This window comes from Lithobates pipiens, unplaced genomic scaffold (genome assembly GCF_037356315.1).
Source record: "Lithobates pipiens isolate NorthernLeopardFrog02 unplaced genomic scaffold, aLitPip1_a1.2 Scaffold_18, whole genome shotgun sequence".
Taxonomy (NCBI): domain Eukaryota; kingdom Metazoa; phylum Chordata; class Amphibia; order Anura; family Ranidae; genus Lithobates; species Lithobates pipiens.
In genome coordinates this window covers 247744244-247769484 of record NW_027507758.1, presented here as the reverse complement: position 1 = coordinate 247769484, position 25241 = coordinate 247744244, and the positions used below count along the sequence as shown (strand labels likewise).

Below are 25241 nucleotides of genomic sequence, written 5' to 3'. Positions count from 1 at the left end.
GTTTTTGGTTAAAATCTTCTAGTGAATACAGTAAGGGAGGGAGATTTCCCTTCACTAGAACTAGTGTCCTTATTGGATGATTTCCCCCTTATTACTGTTCTGGTGCCAACCCAAAATGTGGGATTTGTGTTACCTTTACTTTTGATCATGGTAAACAGGGCGAATCTCCCTAACGGCAACAAGCAGCAATAAAACCTGACCAGAGTTCTTTTAATACCTTTCCACTCCATCAAAAACTAGAAAAAAATAAAAATAAAAGTTTTGCTTTTGACATGTTAGGCTTTTTTGGGGTACTGTATCAAATGCCTTAGGGAAATCTAAATAGACTACATCCATAAGATATAATTTGGATAGAGGAAGGGCCTATCTCATGGAATGGTAAAAGAATGGTCTGGCATGTTTTTTTTTTGTGATTTATAAATCCATGTTGGTTACTACTATTTTCACCAGCAAATTCTTGATACCTTTATACTAGTTTACATACTATTGATGTTAGGCCGACTGGTCTGTACTTTACAGGTACATTGCTCAGCCCTTTTTTGAATATTGGTACCAGATTTGCTTTTCACCTATCAGCTAGTGCCATTCGAGTCAGTAAGCGGTCCTTAAAAATTGGGAATAATAGTCTGGCTTTAACATGGCTAAATTCTTTGAGAATGCTCAGGTGTAAGCCATCTGACCCTGGTGATTTAGTCACATTAACCACATAAGCCCCGGCCCATTTTGCTGGCCAAAGACCAGACCACTTTTTGCAATTCGGCACTGCGTCGATTTAACGGACAATTGCACGGTCGTGCAACGTGGCTCCCAAACAAAATTGACATCCTTGTTTTCTCACAAGTAGAACTTTCTTTTGGTGGTATTTGATCACTCCTGTGGTTTTTATTTTTTGCGCTATAAACAAAAAAAAATCTACAATTTAAAAAAAAAAAATAAAATAATAATAAAAAAAAAAAAAAACACATTTGTTTTACTTTTTGCTATAATAAATATCCCTCTAAAAAAAAACAAAAAACGTTTTTTCCCCTCAGTTTAGGCCGATAAGTATTCTTCTACATATTTGTTATACAAATGCACTGATTCCTGTGTAAATGACACTGGCAGTGAAGGGGTTAACCACTAGGTGGCAGTGTAGGGGTTAAATGTGTCCTAGGGGCGTGCTGCTAACTGGGGGGGGGGCGCGTGGCTGTGTTTTACACATCACTGATCTCTACTCTAATCATAGGATCATAGGGAGCAGAGATCAGTGTCACTGTTGCTAGGCAGAACAGGGAGATGCTTGTTTACTTTAGCATCTCCTCGTTCTTCCTCCCCGTGAGATTATCGGACTCACGGAGGTCGCGTGCGCGCCGCCGCACACGCGATGGCACGGCGGCAAATTTAAAGGGACATACCTGTACGCCCATTTGCCTGTCTGTGCCATTCTGCTGACGTACATCGGAACCAAACCAAAAAATGGAATTACGTACCGGTAATGTCCTTTTCCAGGAGTCTTTCAGGACAGCCACCTTAGAGAGACACCGGCTCCTCCCCTCTGAGGAAACACCGCCTTCAATTTCATAATTTAAGCCTCCTCCTCCCTTCGTTCCTCAGTTCTTCCAGAGTACCTCCGGCCAAACTGGGGAGACACAAGAACACGTCAAACAAATAAACTTTTTAAGTCTTACCTGACGATCTCATGCAATGAGTTCCCGATGATCTGCAACAATTTGGGTGGGAACCGGTGCTGTCCTGAAAGACTCCTGGAAAAGGACATTACCGGTACGTAATTCCATTTTTCCCCAATCGTCTTTCAGGACAGCCACCTTAGAGAGGATAAGCGAGTATATTACCTTAGGGTGGGACTACTGCCTGTAGCACCTTTCGACCAAAGGCTTGGTCTTTGGCTGACAGAAGATCCAGTCTATAGTGTCTCACAAACGTAGAAAAACTGGACCACGTTGCAGCTCTACAGATCTGTTCCGGAGACGCACCAGCCCACTCTGCCTGAGAAGTTGCCACGGCCCTGGTTGAGTGTGCTCTAATGCCCGCTGGAGGCTCTAATCCCCCTGCCACGTATGCCTGCCCAATGGCTAACCTTAACCATCTAGCTATGGTACGTCTAGAGGCTTTGGAACCCTTCCTGGCCCCTGAAAATAAAACAAAAAGTGAATCTGTCTTTCTGAACTGACTTGTGCAGTCTAAATAATAAAGAACACATCTTCTAACATCTAGTCTGTGAAACATGTGTTCCTGTTCTCTAACTGGATTTGAACAAAATGTAGGTAGCACGATCTCCTGCATCCTGTGGAAACTAGAAGCTACCTTAGGCAAAAAGGCCGGATCTATCTTCAAAACCAGACGATCCGGAAAAGCCTGAAAAAAGGGAGCCCTGACAGAAAGGGCTTCGAGTTCACTTACTCTTCTTGCTGTAGTGATCGCTACCAAAAACACCGTTTTGAGAGTGATCAGCTTTAATGAGCAAGATTCTAACGGCTCAAAAGGTTCCCCTGTGAGAACCTGTAAAACTAAAGAAAGATCCCAAACCGGGAAGGGGGAGCTTGAAGCTGGTCTTTGCCTACCTAGGGCCCTGAAGAACCTTACGACCCAAGGATCTGACGCTAGATGTTTCTCTAAAAACACGCTCAAAGCGGAAACCTGAGCTTTTAGTGTTCCAAGCGCTAACCCCTTATCCGCCCCTGCCTGTAGGAACTCTAGAACGGCTATAGGGCTATGCACGTTGAAGGAACCCTCTGAACACCAGCTGTTAAACCGTTTCCATACCTTTAAGTAAATGGACTGGGTTTCCTTTTTCCTACAGTTTAGAAGAGTGGCTACCAACCGGTCTGAGAAGCCCTTGGCTTTTAGCAATTCTTCCTCAGAAGCCACGCTGCCAGGTTCCATCGTCCTACCTGAGGGCAGAACACCGGACCTTGAGACAGGAGATCCTCCTGCACTGGGAGAATCCAGGGGGGTTCTACAGACAGGCCCTTCAAGATCGAGAACCACGGCCTCCTGGGCCAGTGAGGTGCAATTAGAATTAGGGTAGTGTTCTCCACTTGAAATTTCCTTAATACTGCTGGAATGAGCACTGGAGGGGGGAAAGCATAGCACCTGGAGAAACCCCAACTCTGTGCTAGTGCGTCCACCGCCAATGCCCCGTCCCCCCTGTTTATGGAGAAGAACGTTGCTACCTTCGCATTTTCCCTTGCGGCAAAGAGATCTATTGCAGGAATCCCCCATCTCCGGATGATCATTTCGAATATTTCCTGCTTGAGAACCCAATTGCCTTCTCTCAGAGTTCTCCTGCTGAGAAAATCTGCCACCTGATTTTGTTCTCCCTTCAAGTGGACTGCTGAAAGGGACAGGATATTTGCTTCGGCCCATCTGAGGATGGCTTCCGCTAGGGCCCATAAGGACTTGCTCCTGGTGCCCCCCTGTCTGTTGATGTAAGCTACCACCGAGGAGTTGTCCGACCTTACCCTTACGTGATTCCCCCGAAGCTCCTTCTGAAAGGTTCTGAGAGCTAGATCTACTGCCCTCAGCTCCCTCCAATTCGAGGATCTCCTCGAGTCCCTCTTTTCCCAAATACCCTGTATTAATTGGGAGTCTAGGTGTGCCCCCCAACCTGAGCTGCTTGCATCGGTCGTGACCACCCTGGAGGTTGGCATGACCCACTCTAGACCTTGGGACAAATTTGCTCCCTTCCTCCACCACCAGAGGGACCTCTTTACCTGATCTGGAATCGAAACCAGAGAATCCAAAGATTCCTGGCTGTGATCCCAAACCTTCAGCACAAATAATTGTAGAGGGCGGTAATGTAACCCTGCCCACTGAACCGCTGGAAGAGCGGATGTCAGCAACCCTAGCGCTGACATGATCTTCCTTATGGAGATCTGGTGGTTGCCCTGAAGACACAACAGAGCCCTGTCTATCTTTTGAATTTTTTCCAAAGGAAGAAAGACCCTTTGTACTGTTGAGTCCAACTCGTACCCTAGGAAAGTGACCCTCTGGGAAGGGATTAAGTTGGATTTCTCCAGGTTCAGGAGCCAACCCAGGCTTAATAACAGGTTTCTTGTGACCTGTAAATCCTGAATTAATTGTGCTGGGGAAGGGGCAAACAGAAGGAGATCGTCGAGATATGCGATCACCGAGATTCCCCTGAGACGCAGAAATGCCAGAACTTCTGCCATCACTTTGGTGAAGATTCGGGGGGAAGAGGATAGTCCGAAAGGAAGCGCTCTGAACTGAAGGTGTAGTACTTCCATTGGAGTTCTCACTGCCAGTCTGAGAAAACGCTGGTGGGACTCTGCGATTGGAATATGCAGGTATGCATCTTTCAGATCTATTGATGCCATGAAGCAGTTCGGAGGTAGGAGTGCTTTTACTGAGTAAACCGAATCCATCCGAAACCTTCTGTAGGTAACTGAGACATTCAGGGGCTTCAGGTTCAGGATGAGCCTGAACTTTCCCGAAGGCTTGCGAATCACGAAGACGTGAGAGTAGAAGCCTCTGCTTGTCTCTCCTTCTGGAACCCGTACTACCACCTCCTGTTCTTCCAACTCCTGAAGAGAGGAAAGAAGGGCAGATGATTTTTCTGCGCATTTTGGCAGCTCGGTGACAAGGAACCTCAGAGGAGGGAGTTCCGAAAACTCCAAATGGTAACCTCCTCTGACGATCCCCAAGACAAACTGATTGGAGGAAATCATTTCCCACTGTGGGAGGAAGGCCCCCAAACTTCCTCCCACCGTGACCCTGTCACTGAGATTTTTTGGGCTGTTCAGGAGGGCGAAAAATTGCTCCCCCGGGTCCCTTGCTTTTGAGTCCCCAACTTTTCTTCTGCTGAACCGTACGGGGTGGTACAACCCTTTTCTGGGGACGAGTCTTTCTTTTGGCTTGTTCCCCAATTTTCCTTTTAACAGGAAAGGCCTTTCTTTTGTCTGCTGTGCGATCTAGCACCGCTTCAAGGCCTGGTCCAAACAGTAGATCTCCTGTAAAGGGGATTCCACAAAGTTTAAGTTTGGATGCATTGTCTCCAGGCCAGGTCTTCAACCATAAGGCTCTCCTGGCAGAGTTGGTCAGGGCCAAGGACCTTGCCGACATCCTCACGGATTCCGCCGAAGCGTCCGCTATGTAGGCTATCCCTTTAAGAAGCATGGGAAAGGAGGATAGAATAGTCTCCTTTGCTGTCCCTGCTTCAATGTGTGCGCTAATCTGGGTGAGCCAATACTCCATGTTACGGGCCACCACCGTGGATGCCATGGCTGGCTTAAGATTTCCCTGTGACGAATCCCAGGCCTTCTTAAGAAGGTAATCCATCCTTCGATCCATAGGGTTAGACAGTACCCCCATATCCTCAAAAGATAGATCAGTGTGTCTGGACACCTGGGAAAAAGCAGCGTCTAGTCTGGGAGATTTATTCCAGACGAGAGTCTCTTCCTCCGAAAAAGGAAACCTACGTCTTAATGCCCCAGAAAAGAAAGGTTTCCTTTCGGGATCCCGCCATTCCTTCTTGATGGTATCGATCAAGACGTCATGCACTGGGAACACCCGCTTCTTTTGTTCCCCCATGCCCTTGTACATCCGATCATGGAGTGACAATGTCTTAGTTTCTTCTTGAATACCTAAAGTGGTATGAATCGCTCCCAAGAGCTCATCCACATCCTCCAGGGAAAGCTTATACCGCGAGATTCTGCTGGATTCCCCATCCAGCATCTCTGCGTCAGACTCCCCCTGGGAGTCTGAAACGACACTGTCAATTTCCTCCTCAGCTTCCTCCCTGGGACCCTCTGAACTCTCTCCCCTTGCAGGAGGAACATCCACAGGGCTGGATGGTACACTCTGCTGCGCTGGTGTAGGAGTGCTCGGAGGCTGGGGCCACTGAAAACTGGAAAAAAAGTTTTGGAAGGACTGAAAGGTACCAGAGAGTTCCTTCATAGAAGCTACCAGATCTGCACCCTGCTCTACTGCCTGTTCCTTAAGTAAATCCTCAATACATTGTTTGCAAATAGCTTTAGACCAAGAGTCTCCCATAGACGTTCTACACGAAGGGCACTTCTTCTTAGAACCATGGGGGGACTTGCTCGTGGCTTTCTGAAAGACACAAAATACAGGAAGGGGCAGCATGAGCCTAAAAAAACAGCAACACCAGCGCTACATAGAGGACCACCGGGAGTGCCCCCCCTAGGATCAACCATCACCAGGATCCCAGACACACTACCCTTCCCCCCGACCACCAAGGAGGAACACCAGTGGAGCTACTGGATACAAGTAAGGGAACACCTCCCCAGGTTTCCTCTTACCTTCGAGTGGCTGGTGCTATTATCTCCAGGAGTTTTTGAAGCCTCTGCCTCGGACATTCTCCCGTTGAGGAAGCGTGGTACGAATGCGCCTCTAACAGCTACCTGTGCAACTGTGAAAAGAGAGGCCGCACCAGCCGAACGCTAGGTTCCCTTTCACGTGCCGCGTCCGGAACCGGAAGACGCGGATCGAACGAAGGGGTCCGCCCCCACCGGAACTGACGTCGCCCGCCTACCGGTCCGGCTTCCAGCTCCCAGCCGGCTGCGTACACAGGGGGGCCCTGGACGCCTTCGTTCAGCACCCCACTGGGCGAAACGCAAGGATGAACCTCTCCAAAGACTTCCTGCTTTCCCCAAGCGAAGATTGGAGTGCGTGTAAAGGTCAGTCGAGTATTCAGCTTCCCCAGCCGACTGGACTGTTTGTTCCGTTGAAACCCCCGCGGGTGAACGAACGGACGACCCCATAAACTTCCCGCTTTCCCCAAGCGGAGTTTAGGGTATATGGACAGTACGAACACTTCAGCTCCCCGCTGATAGGACTGTCCTGGACCGACCGATGAACGGTCGGATAGCCGAACGGGGCCAGGGCTCCGCTCGGGTGGCTTCAGTTTCACCAACCGAATTTAGCCTAAGGTTCCTTGGCGATGTCTCCCCGCCGGAGGAAACACCATAACTGAGGAACGAAGGGAGGAGGAGGCTTAAATTATGAAATTGAAGGCGGTGTTTCCTCAGAGGGGAGGAGCCGGTGTCTCTCTAAGGTGGCTGTCCTGAAAGACGATTGGGGAAAAAAAGAAGAACAAAGAAAACACCCTGCAAGGTAAAGGCATAATGAGCTAGTATGCATAGCATACTAGCTCATTAAAACTTACCCGAGAACGAATCCCCCACAGCCATCCTTGTCTCCACCTCAGGCCGCCGACATATCGCCCGGGGCTTGCTTCCGGGTATCACGGCTCCGGCGCTGTGATTGGCCGGAGCCGCAATGATGTCACTCCCGCGCATGCGCCTGGGAGCCGCCGCTAACGGCACAGTACAACTGAATCACCATGTACTGCTATTGCTTCAGTTGGCTTAAGTGCGCATGTGCTGCATGTTGGCAAATGCAAATACAGGGATATCTCCTAGACTAGTGATGGCGAACCTTGGCACCCCAGATGTTTTGGAACTACATTTCCCATGATGCTCAACTACACTGCAGAGTACAAGAGCATCATGGGAAATGCAGTTCCAAAACATCTGGGGTGCCAAGGTTCGCCATCACTGTCCTAGACCGTGCAGGATTAAGATATCCACTGCAGCTACAGGCAAGCCTAATTATATATATATATATATATATATATATATATATATATATATATATATATATATATATATATATATATATATATATATATAAAAAAAAAGGACCATTAATATTACTGTCTTGTTTATTATATCCCTCCTTTTCATTTGTATAAACAGAGAAGAGTATTTAAAGCAGGCAGTAATTTTTTCAACTTTCCATCTATTAAAACTTCTGCCCTTGTTGTTTTAACTTTGAATAGTAAACCTTATACAGTCTACTTCATGTTTCTTGTCTGGTAAAAAGCCTAGGATTATGACATCATGCACCTGTCTCTCACTCAGTTTGCCAGGAAGAGAGGGGGGGGGGGGGCGAGTCATAAGAGGGCCAATGAAAGCTGCAGGGCAGCAGAGCTGGAGGTGCCCCTCTGTGTTGTCTGTGTAAATCCAGGAAGTGAACAGGCAGCAGCTTCAGCTGCCCACAACTAAAATGGTTGCAGACAGACTTAGTGGAGGGAGATTTCTGCAGCATATTTGGCGAGTACAAAATATATATAAAATATGCAAAGTGGTTGGAGGGAAGCTTCAGAATGGCAATAATTTTTATTACAAATTATGTGAGCAGACTGCAGTTCCCTTTTTTTTCCTCCACAATGTTTTTCATAATCTATTTTAGCTGCCCTGATTGCAGTATCCTGCATTTCCTACTGAAATCAGCATACTACATTGCTTACATCAACCAGAAGGGAGGAACCAGAAGTCTTGCCAGGAAAAGAAGGGATTTTGACTGGAGCGGAACTTTATATTCCAAATCTTGTCCACCATTTACATCCCTGGCATGGAAAACTGGCAGGCATTTGTTCCCAGCTGCAGTGCTTGAATCTGGGAGAATGGGCTCGAACACAGAATTATTGTTCCAGAACAGGTCACAGGTGGTGAATCTCTGGTGGTGCTGTGGAATCTATGCCTTTCCTTCCCAGAAACTCTGTGCTTGGAGTCATTGCTTCAAATTGGCCTAGGTGGATGTGGTACTCAGACCTAATAAGACTCCTGTTAGGAGCTCTGTAGGTTATTCAAGATCGTTCAGTCTTCCTGTTCCAAGTACCAGTTTACCAACCTGCTTCATGGTTGCTGGCTTTAACGCCATGGCAATTGAAGTTTAGATCCTGAGGAACAGGGGTCATTCCGAATCGATGATGAGTAATGAAAGCTAGATTCCTGCAAGGTCTACCAGTGCACATGGAAGACTTACTTGATGCAAGGAAAGAGCCTTTCAACCCAGAAAATATTCTGTGATACGAATCCTGACCTTTTTTGCAATTAGGTCTGGATCAGCATTTGACCCGAAGTACAATTAAGGGGCAAATCCTGGCACTTTCAATCTCATTCCAAAGACTGACAACCTCCCATGCTTTGATTAGGAGGTTTTTATAGGGTTTCAGCTGTTACCCATTACATTTGACACTTTTGGTCCTTCCAAAAAAAATGCTTTTTGAACCTATCATGGATAATCCCTTTTGCACTGGTACTCACAAGGTTGCATTCCTGGTCACCATTTGCTTTGCGAGGTGTGTGCCTAAAATATAATTTTTTTCCTATAAAGAACACTCTCTGGTCTTTAACAAGGACTAGGTGGTAATGAGGTCTAGAGTTTCCTCCTTAAGGAGGTTTTTGGCCTTTCACCTCAGCAAGGACAATGTACTTGCGTCTCTGAAACCAGTACATCAGAAGGTGGTTTCTCTTGAGCGTCTACCTTACTTGCCTCCTTTAAAAAGACTATGTCTCTCTTTGTCATACCAGATTGGTCCTTGCAAATGGAAACCAGCTTCCCATTCCATTATTTTCAATGCCTCAGACAAGATCATCATCTAAGCCTATGCTATTAACGATCATTGTGACTGAGACTGCTTTTTTGGGCTTTTCGGCACCTGGACAAAGTTTTACAATGTGGCTGTTCAGGCTTCATCTGATACAATCTGTGTAAGGCCCTTCAGGCAGCTCTTCAAGCTGCAGGCAGTTCCTAGTTGTTTATAATGTGCCCGTTGGATTTTTCTACTTGCCGTAAAATCTTATGGTTCGAGAATACAGACCCTCACTGCACTAGGTTTATGGTCTTATTCCTGGTACTGATTTGTTACCAAACAGAGGCATACTGGGAGTGGGTGTAGTTCTATGCAGTTAAACACAGAAAGACATTTATTTTCTCATAAAATAAATGCAGACTTTTTATACGCATTTCTGTGGTAAAGCAGCAATTTTCAAGGTCACACTCACATCAGGACCTCACTAAGGGCTCTTGCACACAGGTGCCAAAAATGCTATGCTTTCAGGCATTTACACTTTTTTTTTTTTTTACTGATCTGAAGCCTGTTGATTTCAGAGGGCCTGCACACCCAAGCGTGTAAATATCAGTAAACCAGTGCCACATTTTGATCAAAATAAAATTAATCTGCTGTTATTGGTTTTTATTTTTCTCATGTACGCACATAAATCATATCACCCCCTAGAATATTAGATATTATTTGAATTCTGGGAGCTAGAATAATTGTTATGCATGTATACCTGGATATACACATGCACTGTGGACCATACACACATTTTATGCACAGTATGTTTCTGCCAGGAAGAGTCACTGTTCATAAATCAGTACTGTGTGCAAGAACCCTAAAAGGAAGACTGCTTTGATTTAGCATCTCTCCAGCTTAATGTATAACAGTTCTCTCAACTTTGTGTTAAAAAGTGCTGCATTGTTTCACATTCAGCAACAGGTACACTCTGTTATTTAGACTAAAATGTAGATACTTTCTCTCCCATCTTTTGCCATCTGGGGATAATCTTTTACGCTGAGGGAACATGGCCAGGGACAGGTACACTCTGGATGGATTCTTTAAGTATATAAACAGTAAAAAAGGGAGGACAGACCATATTAGCCCCATAAAGAATGAGGAAGAACATCTGGTTACAAAGGATGGGGAGATGGTGACTGTATTGAATTTATTCTTCTCCTCAGTCTTCACAAGGGAATCGGGGGACATTAGTAACCATTACAAGAAGCACCCTCATGGCTAACAGCGGACAGAATTAGACCTGGGAAACTTAACATTAATAAATCACCAGGACTGGATGGCTTGCACCCAAGGGTACTTGGGGAACTCAGTCAAGTAATTGCCAGACCATTGTTCCTAATTTTTACTGACAGTCTACTGACTGGAATGGTACCAGCTGATTGGAGAAAAGCCAATGTAGCACCAATATTTAAAAAGGCCCCAAAATACACCCTTGGGAATTACAGACCAGTTAGCATAACATCAATAGTATGCAAGCTCTTGGAGGGGAGGAGAAGGGACTATATACAAGATTTTAGTAATAAAAACTATCATTAGCAATAAACAGCATGGATTCATGAAGAATCGTTCTTGCCAAACAAATCTATTAACCTTCTATGAGGTAGTGAGCTGCCACCTAGATAAAGGAAGGCCCGTAGACTTGGTGCATCTGGATTTTGCAAAAGCATTTGAGCCAGTTTCCCATAAACGTTTACTGTACAAAATAAGGTCCGTTGGCATGGACCATAGGGTGAGTACATGGATTGAAACCTGGCTACAAGAGAGTTCAGAGGGTGGTGGTAAATGGGGAATACCCAGAATGGTCAGGGGTGGGTACTGGGGTCCCACAGGGCTCTGTGCTGGGACCAATCCTATTTAATTTGTTCATAAACGACCTGGAGGATAAACCGTTAAACATGGGGTAAACAGTTCCATCTCTGTATTTGCAGACAATACTAAGCTAAGCAGGGCAATACCTTCTCCACAGGATGTGGAAACCCTGCAAGAAGATCTGAACAAATTAATGGGATGGGCAACTACATGGCAAATGAGGTTTAATGTACAAAAATGTAAAATAATGCATTTGGGTGGCAAAAATATAAATGCAATCTACACACTAGGGGGAGAACCTCAATGGGAATCTAGAATGGATAAGGACCTGGGGGTCCTAGTAGACGTTAGGCTCAGCAATGGCATGCAATGCCAAGCTGCTGCTTACAAAGCAAACAGAATATTGGCATGCATTAAAAAAGGGATTAACTCCAGGGATAAAGCGATAATTATCTCAATCTACAAGACTCTGGTCCGGCCATACCTGGAGTATGCTGTCCAGTTCTGGGCACCAGTCCTCAGGAAGGATGTACTGGAAATGGAGTGAGTACAAAGAAGGGCAACAAAGCTAATAAAAGGGTCTGGAGGTTATTAGTTATGAAGAAATGTTGCGAGCAGTGAACTTATTCTCTCTGGAGAAGAGACGCTTGAGAGAGAATAGGATTTCAGTTTACAAATACCATACTGGTGACCCCACAATAGGGATAAAACTTTTACGCAGAAGGGAGTTTAACCAGACTCGTGGCCATGCATTAAAATTAGCAGAAAAGAGGTTTAGCCATAAACTATGTAGAGGGTTCTTTACTGTAGGTGCTGCAAGGATGTGGAATTCCCTTCAGAAAAACTATTAAACACCTGAACGACCACAACATACAGGGATATACAAGGTAATAATGACATATCACACACATAGGTTGGACTTGATGGGCTTGTGTGTTTTCCAAACTCGCCTACTATGTAACTATGTGCAACTTTTAATATAACATACGTTCTTCATTGCTCTCTATATCCATCCCTCTATAATCATGGCTCTACTAAAAAGAGAGCTTGTGCAAGAATAAGATTTTAATAGAAAGCAGGTGAAGAAGCCTACTGAACATAACTGAACAGGTATTATTTTGTGCTTAAGCAAGGACAATTATTTGGCAGTACCTGGGAATAGATGGCTGGGATGCCGGGACAGCAGCCATTGCATTTTGCTTCTGACTGGACTCTTCAGCTTCAGGTCGAAGCTCATCTTCTGATTTTAACCGTCTACGGACAGGCTTAGGAGGAGGAGCAAGTGGTGCTCCAACTTTGCCCTAAAGTGATAATTTGAAGAAAATAATAAAAAAAAGTGTACAGAGAAATAAATTTTTTTAAATAGAGAGATATAGATATATATATATATATATATATATATATATATATATATATATATATATATATATATCTATCTCTCTCTCTATCTCCTCAATACATACTTACCGGATTTGAAACAGCTGCAGTAACCTGCTTATCGTCAACCCGTCCATTGAGCTTGGCACCCCGAATTCCATCAGCAGGTGGCTTTTCCACCTAAAAATTAATTACGCGCACAGTTTATGTAAAGTAATTATTTTCTTGGAGTACAGTACAGAACACAGGTGTCCAATCATAATGAATGGGTTTTATGCTGCACTTTCAAGTGAATAGACCCCAGAAAAGCCACTAAAAGTTTTACAAATGCCTTCCTATAGTATAACCACTCCCACTATGTGAAAGACCAACAGCAAAGGGCAGAGGGTTGACCTTATAGGTACATATAAAACTTTTTTTTTTTTTTAAATGTAAAAAATTTTTTACCGATTGGGGAAAGAACAAGCAAATCTCCCACTTAAATTTGTGCGGGTGCCACTTCCTGGCTTCACCCCAGGAAAAAAAAATATTTCTAAGTCCTATAATTGAAATTCCCCCAAAGCTGTCTTCCAGGGGCTCAACAGTGCTGAGATACAGGACTCAAGACCATTAGGACTGGGAGTGTTTAAGGGGCGACCCCTGCAAGACTCGCCATGTCAGTGTACCAAGTGTACCAGTGTACCAAGTGTACCAGTGTACCAAGACCTCCTGAGCAAATTCGGCTAACATCAGTGTTACCCCCTTCCGGATTCTTCGCAAAAGATATAGCAGAAGTCAAAACAGAGGGAAAGCGTTGAATAAGGGAGAACTGGTCCCTAAGGCGTTACCAGTGCATCTACCCCTATTGCCCTCATCCCGGACACAACCTGTCCCAACTTGTTGTAGAAATTGGAATCTAATAGATTCAACTGTAGAGTTCCCTGTGCCACTACTCTATACCTGGAATATGCACTGACAATATTGACAGCACTTGTGCTGTAGCAGACAGAATGTGGTTCACCTTCCTGAGCCGCATGACTCCTGGTGCCACCCTGGTGGTTGATATATATGCCCCTGCAGAGGCTTTTCCGGATAGAACCTACAACTGGTTTGTACCATAATCCAGGAGCAAGGTGTACTGGCCAAAAGTTTCAAGATAATTTATGGGCAGTATTCTCTCCTGTGGAGACCAAGTCCACTGAACTGCAACCACCCTCAAACCAAATGGAGAAACTGCCATCATTGTTTATCTTCCAATATCTGAAAGGAAGAATTCAACCTTTCTAGATTCCGAATCATCAACCACCAATCTTTAGCTGTGCAAAACCCTGGGAACAGAGCCCTCTGGTAATCCAATGCCTGGATCTTCAAGTTCCAGAGAGAATGATCCTCTACCAACACCTGAAGTAGGACTGTACATAAGGAATGTGCTTCGACCTAGATACAGCTTCCTACTGCAAAAATGTATTAAAGGAAAATCTGGACCAACTGCTTCCTGAGCAAAGGTTATTGAGGTATACTGAGATTGACACCCCCTGCGTCTTTAGCAAGTCCAGTACTGGAGCTTGGAGCTTTGTGAACCTCAGAAGCTGTTGCCAGCCAAAAGGATAGACACAAAAAAAGATAACAGACAACTTTCCACTGCAATTACAGAAATATTTGATGAGGCTGGAAACAACCCAGCACATGAAACTGTGTGTTTCCCAATTATGGGCCCTGCAATCTACCTCTTGCAGAGAGGTCATCACTGAACTATCTGAAACAGAAGGAAGGATGCACACCGGATTGAGTTCTTAAGATAGACCTCATGTCCCTATTCAGTTTTGAAGCTGCAACCATTTAATTGTTTTACAATAACGAGTCCATAACTTTTGCTTCAAGACCCAACGCAAGGCAAAGACTGACCCGACTAAGGATCAAACCACCTCAGAGACTGCTCTAAAATTGTATGGTCCGAGATACTCTCAAACACAGCAACCTCAGATGCCTCCCTCACTTAGGTGGGAAACCTGGGCAGTCTCCCATCCAAGTACTAACCAGGCTTGATCCGAGACCAGGCGCCACAGTGACTCAGATCACCCTGATGCCATTGGTCCAATAGGAGATGTGAACATTGCCAGACCACTAAACCTGAGGGCGGTGTACCTGCCTCAACCATCTAAGTAATTTAGCTAGTCTAAGCCCTCGTATACGCAGCCGGACATTCCGACATCTGTCGGATTTTGTCCGAAACTGGTGTTACATACACACGGTCGGACAAAGTTGTTGGAAAATCCAATCGCTCGGAACGTGATGACGGTATTTCGTTACAACGGGATTGCGTTCAGGCTAGTAGCCAATAGCTTTGGTCTAGGAATTTAATCTGAGAATGCGTGGCACTTTGTCCGAATTCTCTACAATCGTACAAAGTCCGATCGGATCATGTTGTCGGAAAATTTTTATATCCAGCTCTCAAACTTTGTTGGTCAGTCATTCCAACGGAAAAAGTCAGATGAAGCCCACACACGGTCGGATTATCCGACAACACGGTCCGATCGGACATTTTCCGGCGGAATGTCCGACCGTGTGTACAAGGGCTAACAGATACATAATAAAGTGACTGTGTTAGACAAACTAATTACGCAGTTAAAGGATGCAGGCCTAGACAATGTTGGTCGACCGCTATACAACACTGTAGGTATGCAAGTATGCAGGTACCCAGGTATGCAAACATGCAGGTATAGAAGTATTCCTGATGTTCATGCATTTATGTATGCAGTATAATGCAAATGAACACATATCTACATATTTTAATGCAGGGATATGCAATTCGTGGACCTCCAGCTGTTGCAGAACTACAAGTCCCATGAGGCATAGCAAGACTGACAGCCACAAGCATGACACCCAGAGGCACGATGGGACTTGTAGTTTTGCAACAGCTGGAGGTCCGGCTGCACAGATCGGGCCATGTCTCACTGCCTGTGATTAGTGCAGCACTGTGCCAACTTCCTGGTGGGCTCTGCACATGGAGCATGCGAACACGCCTGAGCTCATTCCTACTAATAAGTATACAGAGCAAGTTTTAAACAGCACACTGCTCCTAGGAGCATCAGGACACTGCGTTTAATTTACAAAGCTTTACTACAAGCTTTATGTGACTTAAGCTGGCCATAGACGAGTCCGTTTTTTTTTTTTTCGTTCAAAAAAAACTGACTGGATATCCCCATCTACACATTCAAGGTAGATGGGGAGAATCTTCTCTGCTGTGTCTTTGTATTCTGACAGTGGGGAGACCCCCCTCCCCCGCTGTCAGAATACACTGATTAGTGCTGCAAGTTCAACCACAGTGCCCATGCATGTATTAAATTCCGCCCATTTCAGCAAGGACCAGCCGAATTATAATCCATGTATGGCCAGCTTTACTGTGTGGTATTTTCAAAGCTTGGAAGACATTTTACTATACATAAAAGGGATTCAAATTTGCTGTTAACACAAATCACTGATATGAATTGTCAGGTTTTATGTGGTACGGTCTCAAGCCAGAGTTGAAGGATAAGTTCACCTTTTGGAATAGGTTATATGTGCTCTGCCCACTCAGCTGTGCATTCATTCTCAATTTCCTGTGAATTAAAGAACGTCAAGTACCATCAGCCACCATTGGCTGACATTTTGTAGTTTTGCATGCACTGAGAGAACTTATGAGTGCTCTTGCAGTTCATACACCAGCCTTGCAGCTTTCAGGAGACAGCCCATATGAAGGCACAGGCAGAAAGCTGCAGGACTTGTCTGCAGAAGCCGGACATTGCACCCTTTGTCCACTAACCACAGGTGAAAGGTTTTCCAGGCACCTGCAGGAAAAAATAATAAATGCACATTTTTTTCTGCAAAAATATATGCACTTACAATTGTTTCTGGAAAGGTGAACTTATCCTTTACAGAGATCAGGCAGGCTTTGGAAGTTTTTCTTTCAGTTTCAGGCATTGCAGGAGTGTACAACCCCCCCCCCCCCCCATCATCTCCTCGAACCTCTGTACCCACTGCCTTACATTTCAAAACTAGTGCAGCTGTGCTAGGCTCCACCCACTTCATTTGTTAACAGGGATCTGTGAATGAAGAAACTACAAAACAGCTTGTAGTTCTTAATGAGCTATTATTTTTACATTCTATACAGAGGTATATTACACAAACAATTTTGTCATAAACAGCAAAATTATTGGTATTTTTACTATAACACTGAAAAATGCAAACCTGGACAGCTTCAGCATGTTTCTCAGAGTCCTCTGCTTGTTGCTCACAAGATGCAAATGCGTCAAAGTGGCTAAAGTCTGCAAAATTTGGCTGCTCTGGAATTTGCTGAGGAGAAGTACTGGGAAGAGCTATAAGGCCCTCTGTTTCCATGGAGCGGTGCACATGTGTTCCTGAAGTCTACAAAGAACACAATCAGAAGACATTTCAGTAGTAAATAATTGCTGCTACTGCCAAGAGCACACACACACACACACACACACACACAATCAGCTGTCAGTATTGCAGTATCACTGTACCTGTGTGGGCAGAGGACGAGGAGGAACAGCAGGAGGATGGGTGACTGCTGCAGCTTGTGGCTGTCCTATTATTACAAAAGTTATCATTAACTTACATTCACAGTATTCACTTCTTTTACAAAACCAATAATTAAATGTTGTGTTATTAAACAAAATGCTTTTTACATCTTAAAGTCAACAAATTGCTGGTACTAAATGTAGCATACAGGATAACTCAAATCGCTGGAAAAATTTACAGGGTTGTCTTCCCATAACGCTCTATAAAATAAATAGAAATCCAAAACAAGGTCTGACACGTTTGCGATATAGCAATGCTTACAGCATATCACCAAAACCCCTTGCTTGTCTGATTTGAAGTGCCATGGTTATATATATTTGATGATTCCATGCATCTCCTGTACTAGTACTAATTAAAACTACATATTAACTTTATTTTACAAACTCTGAATGTGTCATATCTAGATGTGACCTGAACACAGTTTACAAGAAGCACATTTTAAATACGAAACACAAAAAAAATGGGGTCCTATTACAAGACACAGAATGCGCTCATTCAGAATATCAATATCTAAAAATTAGTTATTAGACTCAATTTTCAAACATTAACATAAAAATAAGGCTTTCCATTGTGACAATATCATGTGACGTAAACTGACAGAAAAAAAGTGCTTTTATTTACTAGGAGGAAGGCTATAATCCTGGTCTGGCTGAGAGTGCTGATCAAATGCTGTTTTTTCAGCATGTCCCTTTGACAAAAGCTGGTATTTAGGCTGGCTTCTGTTGGACAGACTGCTATACACACTGCTTGAAAGTCACCTGGTTCAGACAGTGTGTACCCAGCTTTATTTTCTGTTTTTTGAAACCCATGTCTGCAAGACAGAAGGGGAAATCTCTTAAGACAGCATAAAAACCCTGACCATGACTTTAGGACTATTCCTTCCCCACTAAACTGGGGAAAAAAAAATAGAAAAAAAGCTTTTTAGCTTGACATATACAGTAAAAACTTGGTTTGAGAGCATTTTGAAACACAAAAAATATTTTAATACATTTTGACTTGATATACAAGTGATGTCTTGATATAAAAGTATCATGTCACAACTGAGTATAAAAGAGAAGAGAGGCGCCAGTAAGCGTAGCAATACAGTTACATTTAATGAAGGTAAAAAATTTAGAAACTCACATGGTCAATGATTAAAACAGGCACATATAAGTATGCATGCATCCGGGGTAAATATGTCCACATAGACCATTCTCTGCGCCATTGATATCGTCCCTTCCACGCTGCACTCCACGAGCAGGTAAAGCCTCGCTTCAAGATCGCTCTACTGCAGGGTTGTCCATCCGGTCACGATTACAGACAGCTTTACCCCGGATGCCTGCATACTTAGATATGCCTCTTTTAATCATCAACCATGTGAGTTGCTAAATGTTGTACCTTCATTAAATGTAACCAAATTGCTACACTTTGAGGTGCCTCTCTTTTATACTCTGTAGCTCCTGCTCGATTTTGCTTCCAATCCCCTTGTAGATAGACATTTTATGGTTACCCATCACATTGCCATGATCTTTTTATATGGAGTTATTTCTTATGGGGAAATTCGCTTTGATATACAAGTGCTTTAGATTACAAGCATGCTTCCGGAACGAATTATGCTAGCAATCCAAGGTTTTACTGTACTCCCATGTTTACAAATCTTTACATTGTCAGGTCATCAGATGAGTTTCAAAGTTAACACAATAGTCCTCTTATAGATAGGAACAGACAATAAAACATTGACCGAGGCAGGTTATAGATTACTGCAGTTCTACTTTAGAACAGCAAAAGGAAGGAATTTAAGCATTAAAGTGGATGTAAACCCCCAAATTATTATTTTTTAATTAAAGCGTGAGATCCGCCTTTTTTTTTTTTTTTTTTTAAGTCAGCAGCTACAAACACTGCAGCTGCTGACTTTTAAAATATGGACACTCACCTGTCCAGCGAGCTCGCGATGTCGGCACCCGAAGCCGATCTGTCGATCGGCTCTCGGGTGCTGCCGCCGGCATCTTCGCTATGGGAATCAGGAAGTCCAGTTCCCTACTGCGCATGTCACGCTGTGCAATACGGATGGTCCCTGCTGTCTCTGGGACCCGTGTGTTTCCCAGTAGACAGCAGGGAAGGGACAATAAGTGGCGTAAAGTACCCGCAGATTCTGCGGCTATCTATAACCTGAAGTGGGTGCAAATACCTGTATTAGATAGGTATCTGCACCCCCTCCCCCCTGAACTGTGCCAATTGTGGCACCAGAGGGGGGAGGGTTCCGATGAGCGGAAGTTCCACTTTAGGGTGGAGCTCCGCTTTAAGACTCATATCGGTTACAGCAGAGGATGTCATTTCATCTGTGTCCAGTCTTGCCATGAAGCGTTAATCCAGCTCTGAGCAATCCTCTTCAGTAGGATAAAAACAGAGAAATAGGTGTCTGTTTTCTCCCCCTTGCTGTATATTCTATGGGCTGCAAATAGGTACTCGGGTACCCCGATGGGCCGCGACAGGTACTCGGGTACCCCGATGGGCCGCGACAGGTACTCTGGTACCCCGATGGGCCGCGACAGGTACTCTGGTACCCCGATGGGCCGCGACAGGTACTCGGGTACCCCGATGGGCCGCGACAGGTACTCGGGTACCCCGATGGGCCGGGACAGGTACTCGGGTACCCCGATGGGCCGGGACAGGTACTCGGGTACCCCGATGGGCCGGGACAGGTACTCGGGTACCCCGATGGGCCGGGACAGGTACTCGGGTACCCCGATGGGCCATAACAGGTACTCGGGTACTCTGATGGGCCATAACAGGTACTCAGGTACTCTGATGGGCCATAACAGGTACTCAGGTACTCTGATGGACTGTGACAGGTACTCTGATGGACTGTGATTGACAGGTACTATGAGGGGTGGTGACAGGTCCTCTTTATTGGGGGGGGGCAATCAGTATGATTGGTGTACACTGTAGGCGGTAACGAGATGTTACCGCAATCTCCTCCTCACACACGATCGGTGTGTGAGGAGGAGAACCCGGTAACATCTCGTTACCGCGGTTTGTTTACATTTTAGTGATCGGCTGTGAAAGGATCACAGCCGATCACGAGGCTAAACAGCCGGCCAATGGCTGTTTACCAGCGTCGGTGACGAGCAGTGTTCCCGGGGAACACGCCGCCACCGACGTGATCGCGCGCATGCGCCGTGCACAGTCGGGGTGTGACCATCTGTGATCAGCCGTGACTTCATCATAAATAGGGTAGGTTGTGGTAATCGTGGTTTAAGCTTACCCCAAATAAATTGGGCTGATTTGCGTTGCAGTATACGGAAAAAATGAGCAGGAACATGTATAGGGAGAACTCGGAACAGGTATAACATTTTAGGTAGTATTGACATTTTAACCACAGTGATTCTACCCATCCATGCTAACGGTAAAGAAGACCATTTTTTCATTAAGGCAGTTAGTTGAGTTAGCATGGGTGGATAATTTGCTGAGTATAAGTCGGCTGGATTAGCAGTTAATGAGATCCCTAAGTTTGATATATGTTTTGTCGACCATTTAAATGGAAGGGAGTCTTGTAATTGTTACCGAATTTTGTATTTCAATGAGGTTTGGGGCTGATAGCAGGGGCGAGGTTAGAAATACTAAGACATCATTGGCAAACATACATAATTTGTGCTGGTGACCACCTAGTTCAAGACCTTTTATATTTATATTGGATCTAATAAGTTGGGCTAAGGGTTCAATTGCTAAGGAGACCAGAAGAGGGGATAATGGGCAACCCTGCCGGGTTCCTCTTTCAATGTTCAAGGGGTCGGAGCGGTAACCCAAGTAAAATACATAAGCTTTTGGATTTTGATAAAGAGAGGAAATCTATTTCAGGAACTGTTCTCCAAATCCCCATCTATGAAGAATGGCAATAAGATAAGACCATGACAAAGTGTCAAATGCCTTTTTTATGTCGATTGTGAGGAAGGAAGCAAGCAGGGATTTTGCAATTTCGGGCTATATGGGCTAGTAGGGTAGCACAACGAATGTTATCACCTGTTTGTCTGGGGGGAATGAAATCAGTTTGATCTTTATGAATCAGTGTTTTCCGATAATTGGGTTAAGTCTGTTACATAGGATCTTAGCTAATATTTTACTTGACTCCATGCGAAAAGAGCGGATATTCAAAAAAACGGTTTAGATCTTTGTGATATAGAATGGGTCTGATATCTCCATTTGGTACTGTGAAAAGGTTTGAATAAAACTCCAAGCCCTGCTATTCCATGGGGACACCGATATCACCTTTTGAGAAAAAAAGATGGTCCAATGCTTGAAAGACTTTTTCCCTGGATTCCTGGGAACGTTTGATCTGAGAAAACAAGGAGACGGGGACTCTCAGAACTCTAGTTTGTACCCTAGAGTTGTTGAGGAGGCCTCCCATTTATCTCGACACTCTTCCTGCCAGATTCTTGAGAACTGCAGAAGTCTTCCCTCCCACTCGAGCAAGCGAGCGCCCCTTCATAAGGAGGCCATAGTACTTTGTTTTGTAGGCTTCCTTCCCAAGGACCCTCTTTGTCCCTGGGTTTGACTTGGAGGTTTACCTCTTGAACTTGACGGTGGAGGCCATCGAGACTGCCTGGAGGCTGATGCCCCTGGCACTGAAGAAGCCCCTTTAAATGAAATACTCTTAATGCCTTTTCCTAACTGGCAAAGGGGAACTCTTCCCATTACAAATTCTTTGGATGTATTTATCCAGATCATCCCCAAACATCCGTTCACTGCAAAAGTGAAAAACTAGCCATGAGCTTTTTGCATGGTGCTTTGGCTGACCAATTTTTCAACCATAGTATTCCATGCATATGCATGAGCGTAAGGCGTGAAGCCTGGAGAATAGAATCTCTCATAGAGTCTATTGCAAAACATAACGTCCCTGGGTAGCTCAGCCAACTCTTGGGCCTGCTGATCAGGAATAATCTTGAGCACCTGTTTAAACTGGTCAAGGATTGACATACACCAATTGCAGCCAGCGCAGGATGAGCTACTGAACCTGCCAGAGAAAAGGTTTTTTTTTTAAATAGAAGTTCCAACTTCTTAACCATTAGAGCATGGTCTACCTGACAAGTCAAACTTTTATTCACAGAGGATATAGCAGCGTCAATTGCTGGAATTTCCCATTTTATATAAAAATTTTCCTAGCTTCTAGCCCCCCTTCTGACCATAGCCAGATGCACAAATGCAGAGGTATTATCAGAAGAAACGTATCCACAGCCATAGTCCAGCCACTGATCTTAATGCTCAGCCTGATTCTATTTTCTATTAGTAAATGTGTCCAGGGAATGCCTGCGTCACCAACCTCTGACATGCCCCATTTGCTCGTGTCCCTCCATCTGCAGCCAGCAAAAATTGTCTATGTTGAGTATTGAGATTGGCCTATAGTTAGACCATGAAGGGTCATCAGTTTGTGGTTTAGAAATCATGGATATTGAAGCTAGTAAAGATTCTGTGCGAAAGGAATATCCTAAGAGAGAATTAAATGAGTTTGTCATAAGTGGGGATAGTAGTGTAGTAAAGTGTTTATAAAAGGTGGCTGAGAATCCATCAGGACCTTGGCGTTTGTGTAGTTTTAAGGATTTAATTGCAGATGTGACTTCCAAATTTGTGATCTGTTTATCTAAGTTTTCTTGTTGAGTAGCAGAAAGGGAGGGAAGTTGGAGAGAGGATAGTAGAGAGTATTTTGGTATAAATCTTTGCGTTTTCTGTGGAATTTATTTAGTATTTTCTGTGGATTACTAGAATATGTGTATTTGGTTAATTGTAGTCGAATCGGTTTCGGAATGTGGTCAGCTCTGCGTAGTGTTAATGCTAAGAATGTGGTTGGTTTGTTTGCTTTCATATATAGTGTATGTTTTGCGAAGAGTCTGTACCGCAGAGTCTGTACCGCAGAGTCTGTACCGCAGAGTCTGTACCGCAGAGTCTGTACCGCAGAGTCTGTACCGCAGAGTCTGTACCGCAGAGTCTGTACCGCAGAGTCTGTACCGCAGAGTCTGTACCGCAGAGTCTGTACCGCAGAGTCTGTACCGCAGAGTCTGTACCGCAGAGTCTGTACCGCAGAGTCTGTACCGCAGAGTCTGTACCGCAGAGTCTGTACCGCAGAGTCTGTACCGCAGAGTCTGTACCGCAGAGTCTGTACCGCAGAGTCTGTACCGCAGAGTCTGTACCGCAGAGTCTGTACCGCAGAGTCTGTACCGCAGAGTCTGTACCGCAGAGTCTGTACCGCAGAGTCTGTACCGCAGAGTCTGTACCGCAGAGTCTGTACCGCAGAGTCTGTACCGCAGAGTCTGTACCGCAGAGTCTGTACCGCAGAGTCTGTACCGCAGAGTCTGTACCGCAGAGTCTGTACCGCAGAGTCTGTACCGCTGAGTCTGTACCGCTGAGTCTGTACCGCTGAGTCTGTACCGCTGAGTCTGTACCGCTGAGTCTGTACCGCTGAGTCTGTACCGCTGAGTCTGTACCGCTGAGTCTGTACCGCTGAGTCTGTACCGCTGAGTCTGTACCGCTGAGTCTGTACCGCTGAGTCTGTACCGCTGAGTCTGTACCGCTGAGTCTGTACCGCTGAGTCTGTACCGCTGAGTCTGTACCGCTGAGTCTGTACCGCTGAGTCTGTACCGCTGAGTCTGTACCGCTGAGTCTGTACCGCTGAGTCTGTACCGCTGAGTCTGTACCGCTGAGTCTGTACCGCTGAGTCTGTACCGCTGAGTCTGTACCGCTGAGTCTGTACCGCTGAGTCTGTACCGCTGAGTCTGTACCGCTGAGTCTGTACCGCTGAGTCTGTACCGCTGAGTCTGTACCGCTGAGTCTGTACCGCTGAGTCTGTACCGCTGAGTCTGTACCGCTGAGTCTGTACCGCTGAGTCTGTACCGCTGAGTCTGTACCGCTGAGTCTGTACCGCTGAGTCTGTACCGCTGAGTTTGTACCGCTGAGTCTGTACCGCTGAGTCTGTACCGCTGAGTCTGTACCGCTGAGTCTGTACCGCTGAGTCTGTACCGCTGAGCCTGTACCGCTGAGCCTGTACCGCTGAGCCTGTACCGCTGAGTCTGTACCGCTGAGTCTGTCAAAAAGAGGTCCAGTTCAAACTTTGCTGCATCATATGCTAGTTTAGTAGATTGAGAAGGTAAATTTTGGAACTCTTCAGAGGCTTTATAAAAAGTTTCCTGTTGGTAAATTATTCGCAATGTAATCTTGAATGGCTTTTTCAATTTTTAGACGATATGTTGGGTCAACTAATAAATTGTCATTTATACTCCAGGATCGGGATTTAGGCCTTGGGATCAAGGATGAGAAGGTTGTCATGGCCGCATTGTGGTCTGACCATGCACATGGGATGATTAAGTAGTTTTGTATTTGTGGTGAAGTGCCAAAGTGGACAAATTGGTGGTCTATACGAGAAAATGTTTTGCGGGGATGAGAATAAAATGTATATCGTGTTCTTTTAGGATTTTGTTCACGCCAAGAGTCAATAAGAGAATTTTGATCAAGGAGCTGTTGGAAATTAAGCCGTTGAGGTTGTAGTGGTGTAGAGGATTTTTCTATAATTGGGTATATTACTTGATTTGAGTCTCCACACATCAGGAGGGTACCCTTTTTATGTGATTCCACTACTGAGAACAGATGTGAGAGGAACAAAAGAGGATTTCTATTGGGGGCATAGTATGAAACTATGGTTATTTCATTGTCTAACAGAAGACCAGTAATTATTATACAACGTCCTTCAGGATCCTTTATTTATGTAGAGTGAAGGGGGTAGTGTTATGTTATGAAATGCAATTAGCGCTCCTCTCTGTTTCGCAGAGGCCAAGGCCATATAGACTTGAAGGTATTGGCGATATATAAATTTAGGGGCAGATTGTGTTGAGAAGTGGGTTCCCTGCAGACATATTACATGTGCAGAAAGTGACGAGAAAGAGTGAAAGGCTTTTGTTTTTTTTTGTGGTGAGTTGAGACCCTGGACATTGAGAGTACGTTTAAAGACATTTTTATAAAACGTGAATGGAATAATAAAAACTTCTTAATAAGTTATTGTCCAATTGGGTAGTACTCTGGAGCAAAAAGAAAAAAAGGGGGGGGGGGGGTGGGGGTAGGCTAAGGA

At 44.8% G+C, this 25241-nt stretch overlaps 1 protein-coding gene across 4 annotated transcripts in view; it reads right to left on the bottom strand.

Annotated features, from left to right (window-relative positions):
• The window catches only part of REPS1 (RALBP1 associated Eps domain containing 1), a 294648-nt gene that overhangs the window by 4273 nt on the left and 265134 nt on the right, over window positions 1-25241 (bottom strand). For all 4 annotated transcript variants that reach the window (XM_077486747.1, XM_077486746.1, XM_077486749.1 and 1 more), the window contains 4 exons: window positions 17095-17159; window positions 16799-16975; window positions 12683-12772; window positions 12368-12516 (listed from right to left, as the gene is read on the bottom strand). In XM_077486747.1, the coding sequence (XP_077342873.1) occupies window positions 12368-12516; window positions 12683-12772; window positions 16799-16975; window positions 17095-17159 (481 nt within the window). The remainder of the gene's footprint in view (window positions 1-12367; window positions 12517-12682; window positions 12773-16798; window positions 16976-17094; window positions 17160-25241) is intronic.